Source organism: Bubalus kerabau, chromosome 6, assembly GCF_029407905.1.
Source record: "Bubalus kerabau isolate K-KA32 ecotype Philippines breed swamp buffalo chromosome 6, PCC_UOA_SB_1v2, whole genome shotgun sequence".
Lineage (NCBI taxonomy): Eukaryota > Metazoa > Chordata > Mammalia > Artiodactyla > Bovidae > Bubalus > Bubalus kerabau.
The window spans coordinates 3,509,377-3,525,888 of NC_073629.1; the positions used below are offsets into that span (position 1 = coordinate 3,509,377).

At 50.2% G+C, this 16,512-nt stretch overlaps 1 protein-coding gene and 1 non-coding gene across 4 annotated transcripts in view; one reads left to right on the forward strand and one right to left on the reverse strand.

Moving 5' to 3' along the window:
- Positions 1–679: 679 nt before the first annotated feature.
- On the forward strand, positions 680–751 carry TRNAC-GCA (transfer RNA cysteine (anticodon GCA)). Its single transcript has one exon. It is a non-coding gene; the product is annotated as a tRNA-Cys (tRNA).
- A 2,130-nt stretch (positions 752–2,881) lies between these two features.
- The window catches only part of UCK2 (uridine-cytidine kinase 2), a 66,890-nt gene continuing 53,259 nt past the window's right edge, over positions 2,882–16,512 (reverse strand). For all 3 annotated transcript variants that reach the window (XM_055587201.1, XM_055587200.1, XM_055587202.1), the window contains exons 4-7: positions 13,575–13,717; positions 7,070–7,167; positions 4,990–5,038; positions 2,882–3,686 (exon numbers count right to left, since the gene is read on the reverse strand). In XM_055587201.1, the coding sequence (XP_055443176.1) occupies positions 3,547–3,686; positions 4,990–5,038; positions 7,070–7,167; positions 13,575–13,717 (430 nt within the window). In that variant the 3' untranslated portion in view covers positions 2,882–3,546. The remainder of the gene's footprint in view (positions 3,687–4,989; positions 5,039–7,069; positions 7,168–13,574; positions 13,718–16,512) is intronic.

Consider the following 16,512-nt stretch of genomic DNA (forward strand, 5'->3'; position numbering starts at 1 on the left):
CAGGTCAAGGTTGCTGAATCAGGAACGCCCGAACAACAGCAGCAAAGGAAGTGATGCACCAACCAGCTGGGCTCCGGCCCCTCCTGCACACAAGCCTGACCTCGCAGCCTCACAAGAGGCTGGCATCCCACCCTGAGCACCACGACAAGCGTCCAAGCCAGCCCAGGGAGGCAGCAAGCCAAAGTCCTTGACCGTCCAGCAGCCAAGACCACAGTGGGTTGTTGCGGTTCACAGGCTCTGAAGGGTGAACTGGAGACTTCTGCGGTACCCTCCACGGCCTGTTCTTCACAGACCATTGCTTCTTGAGGGCCCACCCTATCCACTCCAAAACCAATGACGCCTGAGGTAACAACACTGCATCTTCCTTACACACACTCCCAGCTCTTTGCTCCTGTTGGTCCCAGGGTGGCAGAAGTTCCATTAGCGTGAAGGCGTGTGGGACCAGGACTTCCCACGACACAGCGCCTGTTGCCTAAGCACATGGTCCTTGGACAACACCTGCACAGCGGGAGAAGCAGGCGCCATCGGGCGTCTCTGAAGGCAAGAGACCCCCATGCGTACACTACCAACACTGCCCTACTCTGCTCATCCGCGTTGCCTCCCCAGACAGTGAACAGTATCCATTTCTGGCCTAATAATTATATCCGATGCTCCAGCAAAAACAGAGATCCAGTGGGCTTCCCTGGTGGCTCAGAGGGTAAAGTGTCTGCCTGCAATGCAGGAGACCCAGGTTCGATCCCTGGGTTGGGAAGATCCCCTGGAGAAGGAAATGGCAACCCACTCCAGTATTCCTGCCTGGAGAATCCCATGGACAGAGGAGCCTGGCGGGCTACAGTCCACGGGGTCACAAAGAGTTGGACACAACTGAGCAACTTCACTTTCTTTCCAGTGGCTCTTAAAATACCAATTCCAGGAGTTGCTGCATAGAAAGATCAAGTTCAGATAGATACCCACTTGGCTAAATGCTGGGGTCCCCACAGGGCAGAGCTTCCTATCCTCTCCTTGCCCCAGACTTTCTGTGTCACAGAACCAGAGGAGTCATTAGCATGGCCAGCGAGCCCCCAGCCAAGAGGCCAAGATATCAAGAGGTGGGGCTTCCCTGGTGGCTCACACAGTATAGAATCTGCCTGCAGTGCAGAAGACCCAGGTTCAAACCCTGGGTCTGGAAAATGCCCTGCAAAAGGGAATGGTTACTCACTCCAGTAGTCCCACCTGGAGAACTCCATGGACAGAGGAGCCTGGTGGGCTACAGTCCATTGGATGGCAAAGAGTCAGACACGACTGAGGGACTAACACTCTGACTTTACCAAGAGGCAGGGCAGCCTGAGAACTGTTTCCCACCAAGGACAGGGCTACTCGGAGACCCTGGAGGCTTGGTCCCAACACCACGAGTGGATGAAAAAGCAGCTAAGTAAGTCAAGGCTCAGAGATGAGAAGACTCCATCTTCCAAGGCAGTAGGATAGACAGCCAAGGCACTGAATGGTTTGGCACCTGGGAGCTTCAAGTAAAGTTGAGCGTGCTACCCACCCAGGGGCCAAGGCTCCCCGAGACAGGGAGCGGCTGCCCCTGAACACAGACAGGCCCCAACAAAGCAGGAGGCCCTTGGGTCCTCAGGATCCTAACCCAGGCCTGCCATCCACCCTTCACCTCAGAACTACACAAGGCAGGACTGGAAAGATAATCAATACTGGTTTGGAAATGCGCACTTCAGAACTCAGCCAACCCACCGGGCACTGGCCTTCAGAACAGACAACTTGGGGGCCTTCCCTTGCTCCAGCTCAGCAGTTGCTACTCTCGGGGGCTCCTTCCAGAGCCTGTAGTCCAGTCTCCTGAAGGTCTCAGGGGTGGCAAAGCCCTGTAGCGGATTAGGTTTGACTTTTAGACACAGCCCAACAGAGTTAGAGTCAAATGGAGTCCAGAAAAGGGGAAGCAAACCGGGTGAGGCTGAGCCTACAGGAACAATTCGATGTGACTGGAGTTAATGGTGTTGGATTTATCAGAATGGCTCCAAGGGGCTACAAAAGCAATGGAAAGAAAAGGGATGCCCAAAATGTTTCAGGCTATGGCAGCCACAAGGGTAGCCTATCGAGCTACCTAAGGGCGATAGCCTAAGGGCGTAGCCTATCGAGCACTGAGATGGTCCGACGCCAAGATTAAAAGGTTCTGGCTCTTCTGCAGTTAAAAGATGAGGCTTTAGAACAGTATACTCACAGTTCCTCCATCTCACTAGGTCCCCTGCTTCCTCTAGCCCCACCAAGAATCTTCAAGAATCTGTACTGCTTCCAAAGAAGGAAGTCTCCACCAAGAGGGAGCCTCAGGGAAAGTTAGAATTCTCCACCCCAAATGTTTTCAGCCTAAGACTCCAACTTGTAATTTAAAAACGCTACTCTTCCTCCCTGCCTCTGTGCCCAGCGGCCAGGTGACGTGGCTGCATGGTAAATAAGTAAATCGGCGTGGCCATGATACTGCCTGTCATGGCCCCTGCTGTCTTCACCGCGCTGCAAATCCCTCAGGGTGGGGAACAAACGCTACAGCTCCCTATATAGCTGAGCTCTCTGGCTGCCCTGGGAGGGGCTGGCTGCCAGGAGAGGTCCTCAACCAAAGTACAGGCTGCTAGGGTCCACTGTGCACCCCACAATCTGGGGGAAAGCCTGAGGACTATCATTGGTGACCTCCCTGGAAGACGTCAGCATCTCAGATGCTACGACAGGCACAGTCCCTCTTTCCCACTCTGTCAGGAAGCAACCCCGTCGCATCCCCACCAGGGAAGGAGAGAGAAGCCGCTCTGGTTTTCGGAAGTGGGTGAGTAAAGAAGGAAATAGCGAGCTGCCTGAGCAGCCAGAGGTGGGGTCGGGGCAAGAAGAAAACACAGAAGACTCATTCCCCTCCGCGGGCTTCTTCCCTGAGTTTGATTTTTTAATTGAGGTCTTGCCTAATTTCAACTCAGAAAAAAAAAAGAGAGAGAGAGAAGAAAAATAAAAGAGGATCTCTTATCCACATTATCCTAAAGCTCCAGCTCCAAGAAGGTAGCATCTGGCAGGGGAAGCGATCAAAGGTTCCAAACTCCACTTCCAATGAGTCACACAGACGCGGAGAGCCATGAGTCCTGAGCCTCCCTTCCAAGGCCACCTGAGCCTGCCCCACCAGGCACACGCTGGGTACCAGGCCTCCGGTGAAACCCCAGGTCCAGCCCCCAACACACTCAAGGACAGGCCCTCCTGCAGAATACTTACGGCAAACAGCTGTACAGTATTTGTACATTTACACAAAAATAGATCCTTTTATATATATATATGTATTTATAACTGGTTACACGTTGGACTCATAATTAGGCATCACCAGTAGTAGTTGGCACAGTTTGTCATTTAAGCTCAGGGTCAACTTCTGTTTCATTTCGTCGCTCCAAAGTACCAAAAAAAAAAAAAAAAAAAAAAAAAGGCATTTCATCTCCATGGTGTTTTCTTAAATACAGCAATGTCATAGGAAACCACATGTATAGATGCACAGTGCCTCCTGCCCCCTCCTCCGGCCCTTTGGAGACGGGGTCAGTGCGGCCGGCTGCTGGACTCCGAGGCCTGCCTCTTGCGGGAAGGGGTGTAGCCGTTGAGATAGCCATTGGTCTGTCGTTTGGAGAGCCCCCCGTTCAGGATGTCCTGGATGTGCTGCACAATGAGGTTGATGGCCACTGTGGAGCAGAGAAGGACAGAGTGTCAGGGGCACACGGGGGTGGGGGCAGGGCTGCGGGTCTGTTTGGGTGGAGGGCACACAGGAACGGGAGATGAAAAACTGCTCCAGGAAGCTGGCTCCGCTGCTTGACCCGAACTCCCCAGACCTCTACAGGGGCTAATATAACCCCACAGCAGAGTTCTCAGAGTAGGACAACCCAGGACACAGTAAGCCCTGAATGTGAGGCTTCTCATCAGGATGCGATCAGAGGCAAGAACTGGATGGAAGCAATCAACCCAAATTCTGCAGACATGAGGACTGGCCTTTGTTCTGACACCATTCCACCAGGGAACCTACCAGCTCCCCACCCCAAAGACAGGAAACCCCACAGAAGGCCCTCTCCTCCAAAGGTAAGACTGGACTCTCCTTCCTTAGCCTTAGAAATAAATCATATGCTTCAAGCACATTATCAATGTTAACATCACCAAAAACAAGACAAACATCAAGTGCTTTCTTGGGTGATGCCCCAAGAACATGGCTCCCCCAGGGTATTCTCCACGTTGTATGAGCTGAAGCCAATCATGAGGACACAAAGGCAAACCCAAGCTGAGGGCTGTTCTATAAAAACAACGGGCCTGTACTCCTCAAAAATGTAACGTTACAAAAAAACAAAGAAAGGCTGAGGAAGGTTAAAGGAGTCAATATTAAGTGTCCTGGATGTGACGAGTGCACTGTGGCTTGAATGAAGTGAAATTTTCATTGCTGAGACTAACTCCCAAATGGCTCAGCAAAAAATTAACTTTTTAAACAGAGGAAAACTGAAATAAATTATAAAGAGAATAGGAAAACAGGGTCTCCCAATTCAACTCTGCTCCATTACGCCTAAATCCAGATATTCCTACTTTCTAGACAAGGCAAAGCTAATGCATAAGTACACAGTGGTAAAAATCCTTCCCACCCCAGGAAAAGCTACTTTGAGCTTTCTAAATGAAATTAAGAAGGAACTCTGCTTTTACTAAAAAATGGCCTTAGATACAAGGTGCCCAGGTATCACTGGGAACAGCAGCAGAAGTATCCGCTGCCCTCGGATCACTGCCAGAGGCGCAAGAACAAGTTCACGTCTGTCCCCGCTGATGTACATGCATAAGTACAGCGGCCTGTCCTTGAGGCCAGGTGTGTAGGTATGAATCCCTTTCTGGCTACAGCAGCAGCCAGGGCCTCAGCCACACCTACAGAGCCTTGTTTGGTTACCACATCCTATCCAAAGTATAATTGACAAAGGGAGGAGTCGTGCCCATGCATGGCACCCCACGAGCACTCACCGAGATTATCTGCACCTCTAGGAATGATCACGTCCGCATACTTCTTTGTCTATGGAGAAAGATATTTATAACACATTAGATGGATTGCAATGCGTTAAAGAGAGAAGCTGGCCCAAGCCCTTCTCCAAGGGAATGTGGAGAAAGGGCCAGCCTTCGCCTACTAATCCCAGAGGGCAATAATCTGTTACTTCCAATGTAATATATTTTATCCACTTTATCTAATTTATAATAGATCAGCTTTTTCCTGAGTTCTTATTAACATTTAACACTTGTTCAGCTTACAACCTGCACAATGAACATGGTCTTGGAAACTAAATATATAACTGCCTCTTCACCACTATGAAAAGCCTCAATTCATAACACCCAAACTTATGAATAAGCAGTTCACCTTGGACTTCAACAGTTTGTCTAGTCGGAAAAAGTTAAGTCCCACTGATGACCATTTTCATCGGCTCTGTTATGACACAGCCTTAAAAAAATAAAAAATAAAGCGCACAGTTTTGGGTTTTTTTGGTTTACTAAGACTTTGTGAACCATTTTACAAACGACTGTGTCCTGGTGAGGCTGTGTAAACAGTGCCTTAGGCCATGGGTCTGCACCCTGTGCCGTATCCATACTACAGCTGTGGAAGGCCAGAGGCCCAGCGTGAACCAGGCAGACGATGTATCAGGCCCAAACTCACACAGAGGGAGCTGCTCTCTCCTGAGCTGAGTGGCTGCACAGTGAGAGCTAGTAGAAACAACCTAGAAAATACTTACTTAAAATTCTGAGTTCTACTACAACAAAGTTAAACAGCAGAAAGTTGGCAGTAAACTCTAATCTATGTCCAAAAAGAATACTTTGTATTCTTATTATTAAGCTAGAAAGAGCAGAGGGTCCTCAGATGGATGGGTAGAACTTCAGAGTGCCACAGCCACCTCTGCCCTCTCCCCAGAAACCTAATCCTGTGACCCAGGCCTCTCCAGGGAATGAGCAGGGCATCAGGGTTACTCAGGCTGACTTACACAGCCTGCCTGGTTCCGGATCTGAAACAAAAGTCAAGTCGGTTTTGAAGCAAAACCTACTAACATACTTGAAGAAACAAAGACAGCTCGGGATCATATTTTTCCAGTATAGAAGAAAGAAGTTAATTATTAACATTAAGAGAAGTAGAGAAATCCCCACCCTACACTACTTCCCAATAGCCTACACGAGCCAGTCTCCCTAAAGGCATCAGCCAACATCTGGTGAAGACCCAGCCTCTCTCACACTCTCAGGACTGAACTCTAAATTCTCAAGGAGTGAGAACATGGTTTAGCCAATGTGAAAAAGACGTATGAGGGGGTATGAGTCTCCTGAGCTAAAACCCTTTCCAAAGCTAGGCTCTCTCCCATGCCTTCCTCTTTCACACCCCACCACTCCACCTCTTGCCCCTGACAGCCTTCCCCAAACATTCACCTTACTTTCCTCAGGAAGCTGGGGTGCTTCCTAGGCTGAGGGCTGATTCACTAAAAGCTGAACACTGCCCAGTCCCTACCCTTCCTTCTCTGCAAGTCATCTCACTAGAGAGTTCCCAGCTCATGGGGAGGCCTGACGAGCCTGGGCTAGGGTAGAAGTACAGGAAGCCTGCTCCTCCATGGTACACCTCCCCAAGGGGAACTTACATAGGGACCAATGACAAGCTCAAAATAGGGCTCAAAGGTGGTGGCAGAAGAGATTCAGAAGGGAAGACTGCAGCTGAGGTCTCGTGCACCAACATGCCAACCGTCACAAATCTTCTGAAGACCCAAGTGGTCAAGTCTATCCTTGGATATGATGCATCCTTGATAAAATGCCTCCCCATGAGCTCACCAAGTGAGAAGTGTACAGCTTGCAGGAATATGGGACAGCAGGATCCTGAAGGACCACCCCGAAAAAGAGTGGCAGGGCAGAGCCCCGTGGTAGGAGGCAAAGCACCAGAGACTGCCCTTTCTTAGGACTCGACAGAGGAGCAGTCAGAGAAGCAAGTGAGATCCTGGCCGGGGAGCTCAACTGACAGACCTTTATTTGTTTCATTACATTTTAAAGACTAAATTCAATGAAAAACAAGAACACAACTCACTGGCAAGCAGAATTCCTCAAAGGCAGGCTTGACGAATGTAATGTACTGAGATAAAATCTGCTCAAGGTCCCTCCCTCTTTCGCTGATGTCCCTTAATACTAGAAGAGAAGGAAAAACAAGAATCAAGAAAACGGTGCATGAGTCAACACATGTCCGCCCTTCGCGAGGCTGATCAGGATCATACAAGCTCCACGAGGACTCTGGATGATTCACATGCCGGATTCCTGAGAGATCAAGAGCTGGTCAGCAGCAGCTTTGGGGAAAAACAAATTGCATTTTCAAGTCTTGCTACAGTCAAATTCAGCTATGGCAAAACACTCTCTGAAATAAAAGGTTTCCAGGAAAGGCCATTAGTCTTCTCATTTCAAGCAACACTTGCCCCAAATAAAACTTCATTGTAAACCCTCCCAAAAAGGTAGGACAAACTCATAACAGGAAGGAGACTGGGCCGAGAGAAGTGGTGGGGCTTCCTGGCAAAAGGGGAAGGTTGCCAGGAGACGTCTCCTTTGCCCATCCTCATCCGATTATCCTTGCACGCACTCACCTGCGCTCAGGCTGGCACCCCTGTGTGGATGAGCCACCTCTGTCTGCCTGGCTCCCGTCCACACTGGGGCCCCCCCACCGGGTGGAAGTACGGCAGAGGGCCCAGCTGTGGTCAGCCACACCTGCCCACCTCAAACACAGAGGAGACCACTAAGAAAAGATGAGAAAACTATGGTGTCAGAAACCATGGGCTAGAGCTGTGAAGCAGCCCAGAGGGACCCAAACTTATCATCTTCCACCTTCTTCCTCCTTGAGAGTGGGGGGTGCTTTTAACTGAGTCTTTTGTCAAAGCACAGAAAAGGGACCAGAATCCTGGTTCTGCCTCCCTGGGCCTGAGTTTCTCCCAAACTCAGCAAGTGAGTTTGATTCCCATATCAAAAGCAACCCCTCCCTACAAATGTTTTCAATCATGGCTATTAAAATCTTTCCTCCCACCCCCAGAAGGGTATCAATTTATCTACAATCATTTGCAGTGGACCCTTGGCTCCTCTCAATCACTTGTCAAGTAATTGTTTCAGCATGGGATGAAACTCACTGTAAACAAACACAGGGAACACTTGTGAGTGCATTGCTGGAAAGTCGTGTCTGTAAATAATTCTGTGGACACGTATGCACGCACACAGGAACACACGCACGTGGGGAGGGGCGGGAAACAGGGCTTCTGTGGTTACAGTCCAGGCTGGCGTGAAGTCTGTAAGATCAGAAGGCTAGAAAACTGCCAGGAAGACCCCATTCCAGAAAGCCAGGTAATATACACTGCTACCACCCCTGACTTCCAGCTCTGCGATTCACAAGGGTCTTCCCCCTATGGGCCCTGCTAATAAAATGGTTGGTTGGTCCCTAACTTGTCAGGATTTGCCTCAAAACCCAGCTGCCTGCGTGCCCAGCCCAGCCAGGAAATGGTCTTCTCAGGCATTTGGACATGGGGCCCTGCTCCAGCTGCTGCCGCTGCTCTGCCAGGGACACTTGGCGGCCAAGTAGAAGCTCCAACAGCTGCCACGTGGCTCAGCCCCACGGGCCTCCAGAGTGCGGGCCTGTGGGCCAAGGGGCTGAGCTCGCCAAAACACACAGCCCGTGTGGCCTCCAGCTCTTCACATGTCTCCAGATAAAGCCCAAAGGAAAAAGGAAGTCAGACCAAAAGGGCATCAGAGCTGGGGGGGGGGAAAGCAAGCACATGCCTGCACTTCAGCAGCTTTGACTCAAAACCGTACAAGAGCCTGATGTTGGATTTGTTTGGCAAGACATGCATTTCCCACAATTGCTGACAGCCTCAGCACCGTGCAAATCTCCATCCTCCCTCCAGGACACACACGCACGAACTCTCCCCTTTCACAGTGCTCTGTCGCTGCCCTCAGCCCACATCTGCAGCTCTCCTGTGCCTTGCGGACCTAGAGCATCACCTGTCATGTCACAGGAGTGAGGAATAGGAGGGGAGAGAGCAGGTGGAGCAGGTGAATCACACCTGCCTCTGCTCTGGAGCCCAAAGCTGCTTCTGGCCCCATCATCTAGAGTGATGGGGGCAAAACTGACTCTATTTGAATCCTGACCCCATTAACTACTACCTTTGTGGCCTCAGACAAAAAGCTCGTTTTCCTTAAGTGTAAAGCAGAGACCACAATAGCAGCTTGTCTCACAAAGCTGCCACTTAGGAAGACTGGAGATGTGCATAAGATTCTTCAGCACCATGACTGGCACGTGGTGTGCGTTCAGTAAGCCTAAGAGGCACGATCATGACGCTGACAGGACCTGAGGAAGCTCCAGGAGAGGGATGGCTCCCTGATAAAGCACACCATCAGGAGGACACGAGCCGGGACCTCAGCTAAGCAGGCTGGACCCAGTGGGAGGTGGGGGTGCAGTCCCGGGAGCAGCTGGGAAGGAGGGGGTGGGGCTTCAGTGGGGAGGGGAGGGCAGACACGTGGAAAGACAGGATGGCGGGGGGAAACAGGCAGACGGGAGGAGACGTCCCACAGCTTCCACGCTGGAACAGGAGACGGCAGTGGGCCAGAGCGCCATCCAGACACACGAACACGCAAAACAGAAGGCTTCACCCACCTCTGCTCCCAAGAGCCTCCCATACAATTACCACCTTAGACAGATGGCACCCCCTCCTTGAGCCCGGGACAACTTGGGCTGAAGTGCCCTCCTCCTCATTGTCAGGAAACGTAACCAAGCCAACCACTGAATCAGAACAAGGTCTTGGCACAAACCGGAAAGTCCAGAGACTCAAAACCGTCTCTGACCCCGGCACATTTGCTGCGCCGGGACAGGTCATCTAAGAGCGCCCTGCTGGGTAAAGGGCAGGAAACTCCAGGCCTGCTCTTCCCTGCCTGGCTTCCGCTCAGCCCTTCCAAATCAGCCTGTGCTGCTGCTGGTCAGCCAGAGCCAAGAACCAAATGCAGAAGGACCAGAATAAACACAGTTCCTCCACGGTTGTCAGTTCCCTTTAAAGATCAGTTGAGGAAATGTGTTATTCTAGTAAAAGAACCAACTGCCTATGTCAAGGCTCAGTGAAGCCCTAATTCTGTGTAAGCTGGAGAGAGGGCCGTGGCAGGCGGGCCTGAGGCCGGCGGTCCCAGGGCCCCACTGCAGGCCCTCTCTGATCCTGGTCCAAGAGTAGGTTACACTCACATAGAGGGGAGGCATGGCAGGCTTTGCTGGGAGGAGACCAATCCCCTAGACATCAAGGGGCCCCCTGGGAAGGAAGGAAGTCCTTCCAAAGGCTGTGAGACTCCCTCCCTTCCACATGAGGGTCAACCTGGAGTGTGCCTGGGAGGATGAGACCCACAGACAGTAAGACCATGGCACTCAAGTCCCCAGGAATGTTCTGCTCCACAGGTCCTGACTAACCCTCCTTCCCTCTCCCTTACCCCCACCCCGCCCCAGCCCACAAAGCATGTTCTCCGGTCCTACAGAGACAGAGAGTGAGTTTGTAGAAACAGCATTTGGGAAGTCCCACTAGACCAGCAGAAGGGTAACTCGGCAGTGAGTGACATGACAGGACGGCAGATCTGAAAGAAGGCGGTGAGCTGCCGCAGGGCCACCAGGGGAGGCAAGGGGCGCAGAACCCCCCTGAGAAACCCCAGAAGGGGCTCTCCTCCATTTCACGGAAGGATCCTAGGATCAGATCTACCTAATCTGTCCCAGAATTATCCATCTAAATCAGACGTGTCACACCACAAAATGTGGTTCCAATTTCCACATTTTTTGTACTCGCTTCTCTCTCTCAGGCATCACTCCATCCCCTGGGACGTTAGTAGCACCTGCTGGACTAATGATGATATCAGCCCAGGTGTTATCAGCTCCCGAGGACATGTCTACTGAGGTTCTGACAAGTCCTGACAGAACACTAGGGAAAACAGAACAGCAGCTACCCTCTCAAACGAAGCAGGTTTCTGATCTGCCACGTTGACATTTATCCGCTAAAGCCGCCACCAGGCATTGCCTCTCACGGCACAACTATCCTAGGAGTACTAACCAGTCATTACATGATCCACCAGTAGGAAAGTAAGGTGCAAACTGGTTAAAACACAACCTGCTCCAAGTCACACATCGACTAAACAGTGAAAAGTGAAAGAAACTGCAGGCGTTAGTCACTGAGTTGTGTCCAACTCCTGACGACCCCATGGACTGGAGCCCGCCAGGCTCTTCTGTCCACGGGGTTCTCCAGGCAAGAATACTGGAGTGGGTTGCCATTCCCTTCTTCAGGGGATCTAAATGGTGAAACCAGAATTAAAATAAAGTCCAGTTCATCTGACTCCCATTTTTCCCCCAGTGATGCCTCCCAAATCTGGCAAGCTAACATGGATATCCGAGCAGATGAGCTGGGAGTAGAGCAGCCTAGGCAGGACCTGGATTCATGGTGAAGTTATAAACCAGACCCTGGGATCAGATGCATAAGAGATTCTCAGGTTCAAGTCTCAATTATCTGTCAAAAAAGACCATGTAATCCTTATCTGGCCTGTGTCATGACCCTAAAAAACAGGACTGTTTCCTTCATATTACCTATTAAAAAAAAAAATTGCCTAGGAGGTCACAAGAGCCACCAAAGTCACAAAGCTAGGGGGAGGCTCTGCTGGGACTCGAATTCTCTTCATTCCATCGGGTTACCCCTTCCCCCATGCCACCTGGGAGGCGAAGTACAGCTTCCCTGACTTGCAGAGTATGAATCCTATTACTTCTCAGGAAGGCAAATCCCAGGGACTCATTTCTCTAGACTCACAGCTCTTGTGATAAGCACACTAAATTGGATAAACACCAAATGTGTTTCATGAACTGGAAAAGGGAAAACTTCACACACTTTGAGGCTGGAAGGCTTTGGGTTGGGGCTTACGAAATCTGAGTCTGCCACTGACTTGCTCTGTGACTAAAGGCTAAGCCTGGAGTATCCTGTGTCGCTCCTCCTCCACATGATGGGGACTCAAAGCTTAGTCACCCTTCATCCCTCCCTTCAGTCACTTCCACCGCACTGCCTAGGCTGTGTCCTGTCGGCTCCAACTCTGCTGGGTTCCCCATCTCTCCTCAATGGTTCATGCCCCAAGATGCCACCCACAGACCTCAGCCCTCCCTGTCATCCAGATCAGAAAACAGTCCTAACGAGCCACAGTGTCTATTTTTGCAGCGATTGCCTTCTCAGGTTGCCTACACCATCAGCCCACCACATCCACGTCCAGACTCTGCTTCCCCCGCAAGCCCTCCGGAGCTCTCTGCTCTGCGCCCCAGGGCTGAGTCCATGGGCTCTGCTTCCCCCACAAGGCCTCCCGAGCTCTCTGCTCTGTGCCCCAGGGCTGAGTCCATGGGCTCTGCTTCCCCCACTAGGCCTCCCGAGCTCTCTGCTCTACGCCCCAAGGTGAGTCCACAGGCCCCGCTTCCCCCCCAAGGCCTCCCGATTTCTCTGCTCTGTGCCCCAGGGCTGAGTCCACAGGCTCCACCTCCCCCACAAGGCCTCCCAACCTCTCTGCTCTGTGCCCCAGGGCTGAGTCCACAGGCTCTGCTTCCCCCACGAGGCCTCCCAAGCTCTCTGCTCTGCACCCCAGGGCTGAGTCCACAGGCTCCATCTCCCCCACGAGGCCTCCCAACCTCTCTGCTCTGCGCCCCAGGGCTGAGTCCACAGGCTCTGCTTCCCCCACGAGGCCTCCCAAGCTCTCTGCTCTGCACCCCAGGGCTGAGTCCACAGGCTCCATCTCCCCCACGAGGCCTCCCAACCTCTCTGCTCTGTGCCCCAGGGCTGAGTCCACAGGCTCTGCTTCCCCCACGAGGCCTCCCAAGCTCTCTGCTCTGCACCCCAGGGCTGAGTCCACAGGCTCCATCTCCCCCACGAGGCCTCCCAACCTCTCTGCTCTGCGCCCCAAGGTGAGTCCACAGGCCCCGCTTCCCCCCCAAGGCCTCCCGATTTCTCTGCTCTGTGCCCCAGGGCTGAGTCCACAGGCTCCACCTCCCCCACAAGGCCTCCCAAGCTCTCTGCTCTGTGCCCCAGGGTGAGTCCACAGGCTCCGCCTCCCTGCCAACAAGCACTTCAGTGTCTTCCGCACATGCTCAAGGTGTTCAGAGGGAACAACCAACTGTGCTCCTGAGCTGGCTGGACAGAGTGACCAAAGCTTCACAGAACTTTCTGGACAGCAAAGGGCAAGCGGAATGGGCAGATGGGACCAGCTGCCCAGAGCTGCCAGCAGAGGGTGTTCCTGCCCCAACATGTGCTACAGTGAGTCCCCATCTTGACTGGGACACCTATGGGGAAGTCATAGGGAACCAAGCACTTAGTCAAACTTCTCCCCAGCAAAACCAGAAGGTAAACTTATTTCATGTCTGTGACCTCACAAACCTTTAACAAAACGGTGAGTGAAACTAATCCCTTCTCAAATGTCACTTGGGCAGCAGGATGTCCCTGGGGCAAGGCTGACTGGCCTGGGCTGGGCCCCAGGGGCACGAGGCCACCGATGCGCTATTGGCAGCTTCTGGGACGCACCTCTGCGGGAGAGCCGGGTGTCTGCATCTGTGTCCACAAAAAGCTTCATCTGGAACAGGTCTCGCACTTCCTGGGAGTAGAAGGCCAGGATCCCTTCGAAGAGCACCACGTCTGCGGGGTAGACAGTAACCGTCTCCTCCTTCCTGCAAACCAGAGGGCAGAAGAAGGGCTGGGTCAGGTGGGAGCAGCAGGGGAGGGGGAGTCTGGAGTTCCATCCCCTGGACTGAAAGGGGGCTGAAAGGGTTTAAGCACAGCCTCACAGAGCGCTGGGACCACTATGGAGACCTAAGAATGAGCGCCAGTGCGGCTGGGCCAAGGCCTCCTGTAACCAGCTCTTTGGAGCTTTCACTGTAAAACAGAAACAGCGGGCCTACATCCCTCTCCTTGGAATAAAAAAAATCTGCTGCTAAATGAAGAATAAAGACAGAAAAAAGGAGACGTGAGCACTTTCCCCCCACCCCCCCGGAGGCATCCCTAGGAATGCTCTAAGTCCTGGTATGTATGGAGCCTCACACTCTGAACTTTCAAAAACAGAAATTCCATTTTCTCCCAAGAAGCCCATTCCGTGCCCTCCATGCTGAGGCAGCTGGGAGGAAGACAGAAGGGGCCCAGGGAAAGGTGCGGATAAGAAAGCTTTAGATAAGAGACTGGGAAGGGGAAGGGTCTCTGTGGAAGGAGGAAACAGCCCCAGACCTGCCTGGTTTGGCTCTCTTCCTCATCAGCAAAGCAGAGACACCCAGTCATCCATCTACCCGCGGGGTTGGGAAGCCCAAGGCAGAGAGATACTAATGTAAACAGGACTTTTCAAAAGCCGGGGCAGTGAAAACAAGTGGAGGGGCCTGATGGGGCCTAGCTCTGCCCTGCCTCAACTTGCACTGCACTGTTTTATCTTTTGCTTCTGTCCTAAAACCACATTGCACCTCATTTCAAAATTCACTGGAAGTAAAGTAAGGATACCACTGAAGGTTTACCACTGACCCTGACTGGCAGAGCAGCAAACATTTGTGAAGAAAACCAAATATTTATTTCAAAAGCTCCTTAAGATGATAGGTTTTATTTGTGCAAATATAGGGAAGTCAGTAGCAGCTGCCCGCTAAGGAGGAACTTCCTTCCCATAAACATGCTTTGATTCTTTGTTGGCTCAGTCCCTTGGGCTCGGGTCTAAATTTTAAGGGAGCACTGCTGGAGCAGCTACCAAGGTAGCAGAACATGGAGCATAAAAGACAGAAAAGGGCCAGGCTAGAGCAGTTAGGAGACTCGAGAACAGTGGTGTAACTCTTGATGCACAAAGAATCATCTGGGGAGCTTTTAAAAATATTTATTCCTGGACCCTACTCCCCTGGGGCTCTGATTTCATTAGTCTAGGGTGTAGCTAGGGCATCAGTACTTTTTAAAAGCTCCCCAGGTATTTCTTTCTCTTTTTTAAGTCATGAAACTTTATTTACTTAACAGCAGAGGTTTGCAGTATATTGAGCAGATAAAAATACCAAGAGAAATTGCATCCACATTCATATTGGAGAGACTTCTAACTTCTTTATTTTAGAAACTGACAGATAAAGAAGGAAATGGAAAGTCTGAATAACACAATTAACAAAAATATGTGGTTTGAGCATACACACGACTTTGTACAAAACTTTGAAATACAACTGCAACAGGCATTGTTGCAAAAATTAACTGTCAGGCCACAGTGGAATATTAATCAATTCCAAAAAGTAGAACTCACTTGTACTTTTGTTTTTTATCTATCCTACTTGGGATTGTAGGGCATGAAATCTATGGATTCGATTTCATTAGTTCTGAAAAAAAATTAAGCTGGTATCTCTTCAGATATTGTCTTTATTCTCTTCACTTTCCTCTGATTAAACGTTTTTCAGGTCTGAACTATCTTCCATGTCTCTTAATCTTTTTTTCTGTCTTTTTTCTGTCTTTTTCTTTCTTCATCCATTAAGGCATTCATGCATTAATGGAGGATTTCTTCAGATCAATCCTCTATTGTCTGAATTGAGTTTTTTTTTTCCACTTGGCTGCTAATACATCTACTGAGTTTGAAAATTTTGCCATTGTGTTTCCCATTTCTAGAAGTAATTTCTTTTCTCATACTTATACATTATTTTTTTTTAATTTACATTTGCTTCTTCCAATTTTATTAAGATATAAAGCACTGCATAAGTTTAAGGTATACACATAATGATTTGACTTGCATTATGAAATGATAACCATAATGGGGTTAGTGAACATCCATCATCTCATATAAAACAAGTATCGAAGAAATAGAAAAAAAATTTTGTGATGAGAACTCTTAGGATTTACTCTTAACGACTTTCTCACAGAACGTACAGCAGTGTTACCTGTATTGTACTGTACATTACATCCCTAGTTCTTATTTATCTTTACAAGCTGGAGCATGTACCTTTTGATGATCTTCATCTAATTCTCCCTCCTTCACAAACCCTATCTCCCCGTTCCCCAACCCCCTACGGCGGTAGCAATAATCTCTTTTTCTATTAGTTAGTCAGTTTGTTTTTCTGCAGTATAATCAAGCTACAATACTATGTCAGTTGCTGGCACACAACACAGTGATTTGATTTTCTATACATTTCAAAATCATTACCATGGTAAGTCTAGTTATCACCTGTCACCACACAAAGATATAATTCCCCACACCGTACACTTCATACCTGTGATTTCATTTATTTAGTAGCTGAAAATTTGTACCTCTTAACCTCCCTGACTATTTCTTTTTCCCTACTCCCTTCACTTCTGGCAACTACCAGTTTGTTCTCTGTACCTATCACTCTTATCTCTGTTTTATTGTTTGTTCATTTGTTTTGTTTTTAGACTCTACATAATACATAAAAATCATACAGTCTTTGTCTTTGGCCGATTGATTTCACTTGGCATAATACCCTCTAGGTCCACCAATGTTGTCACAAATGGC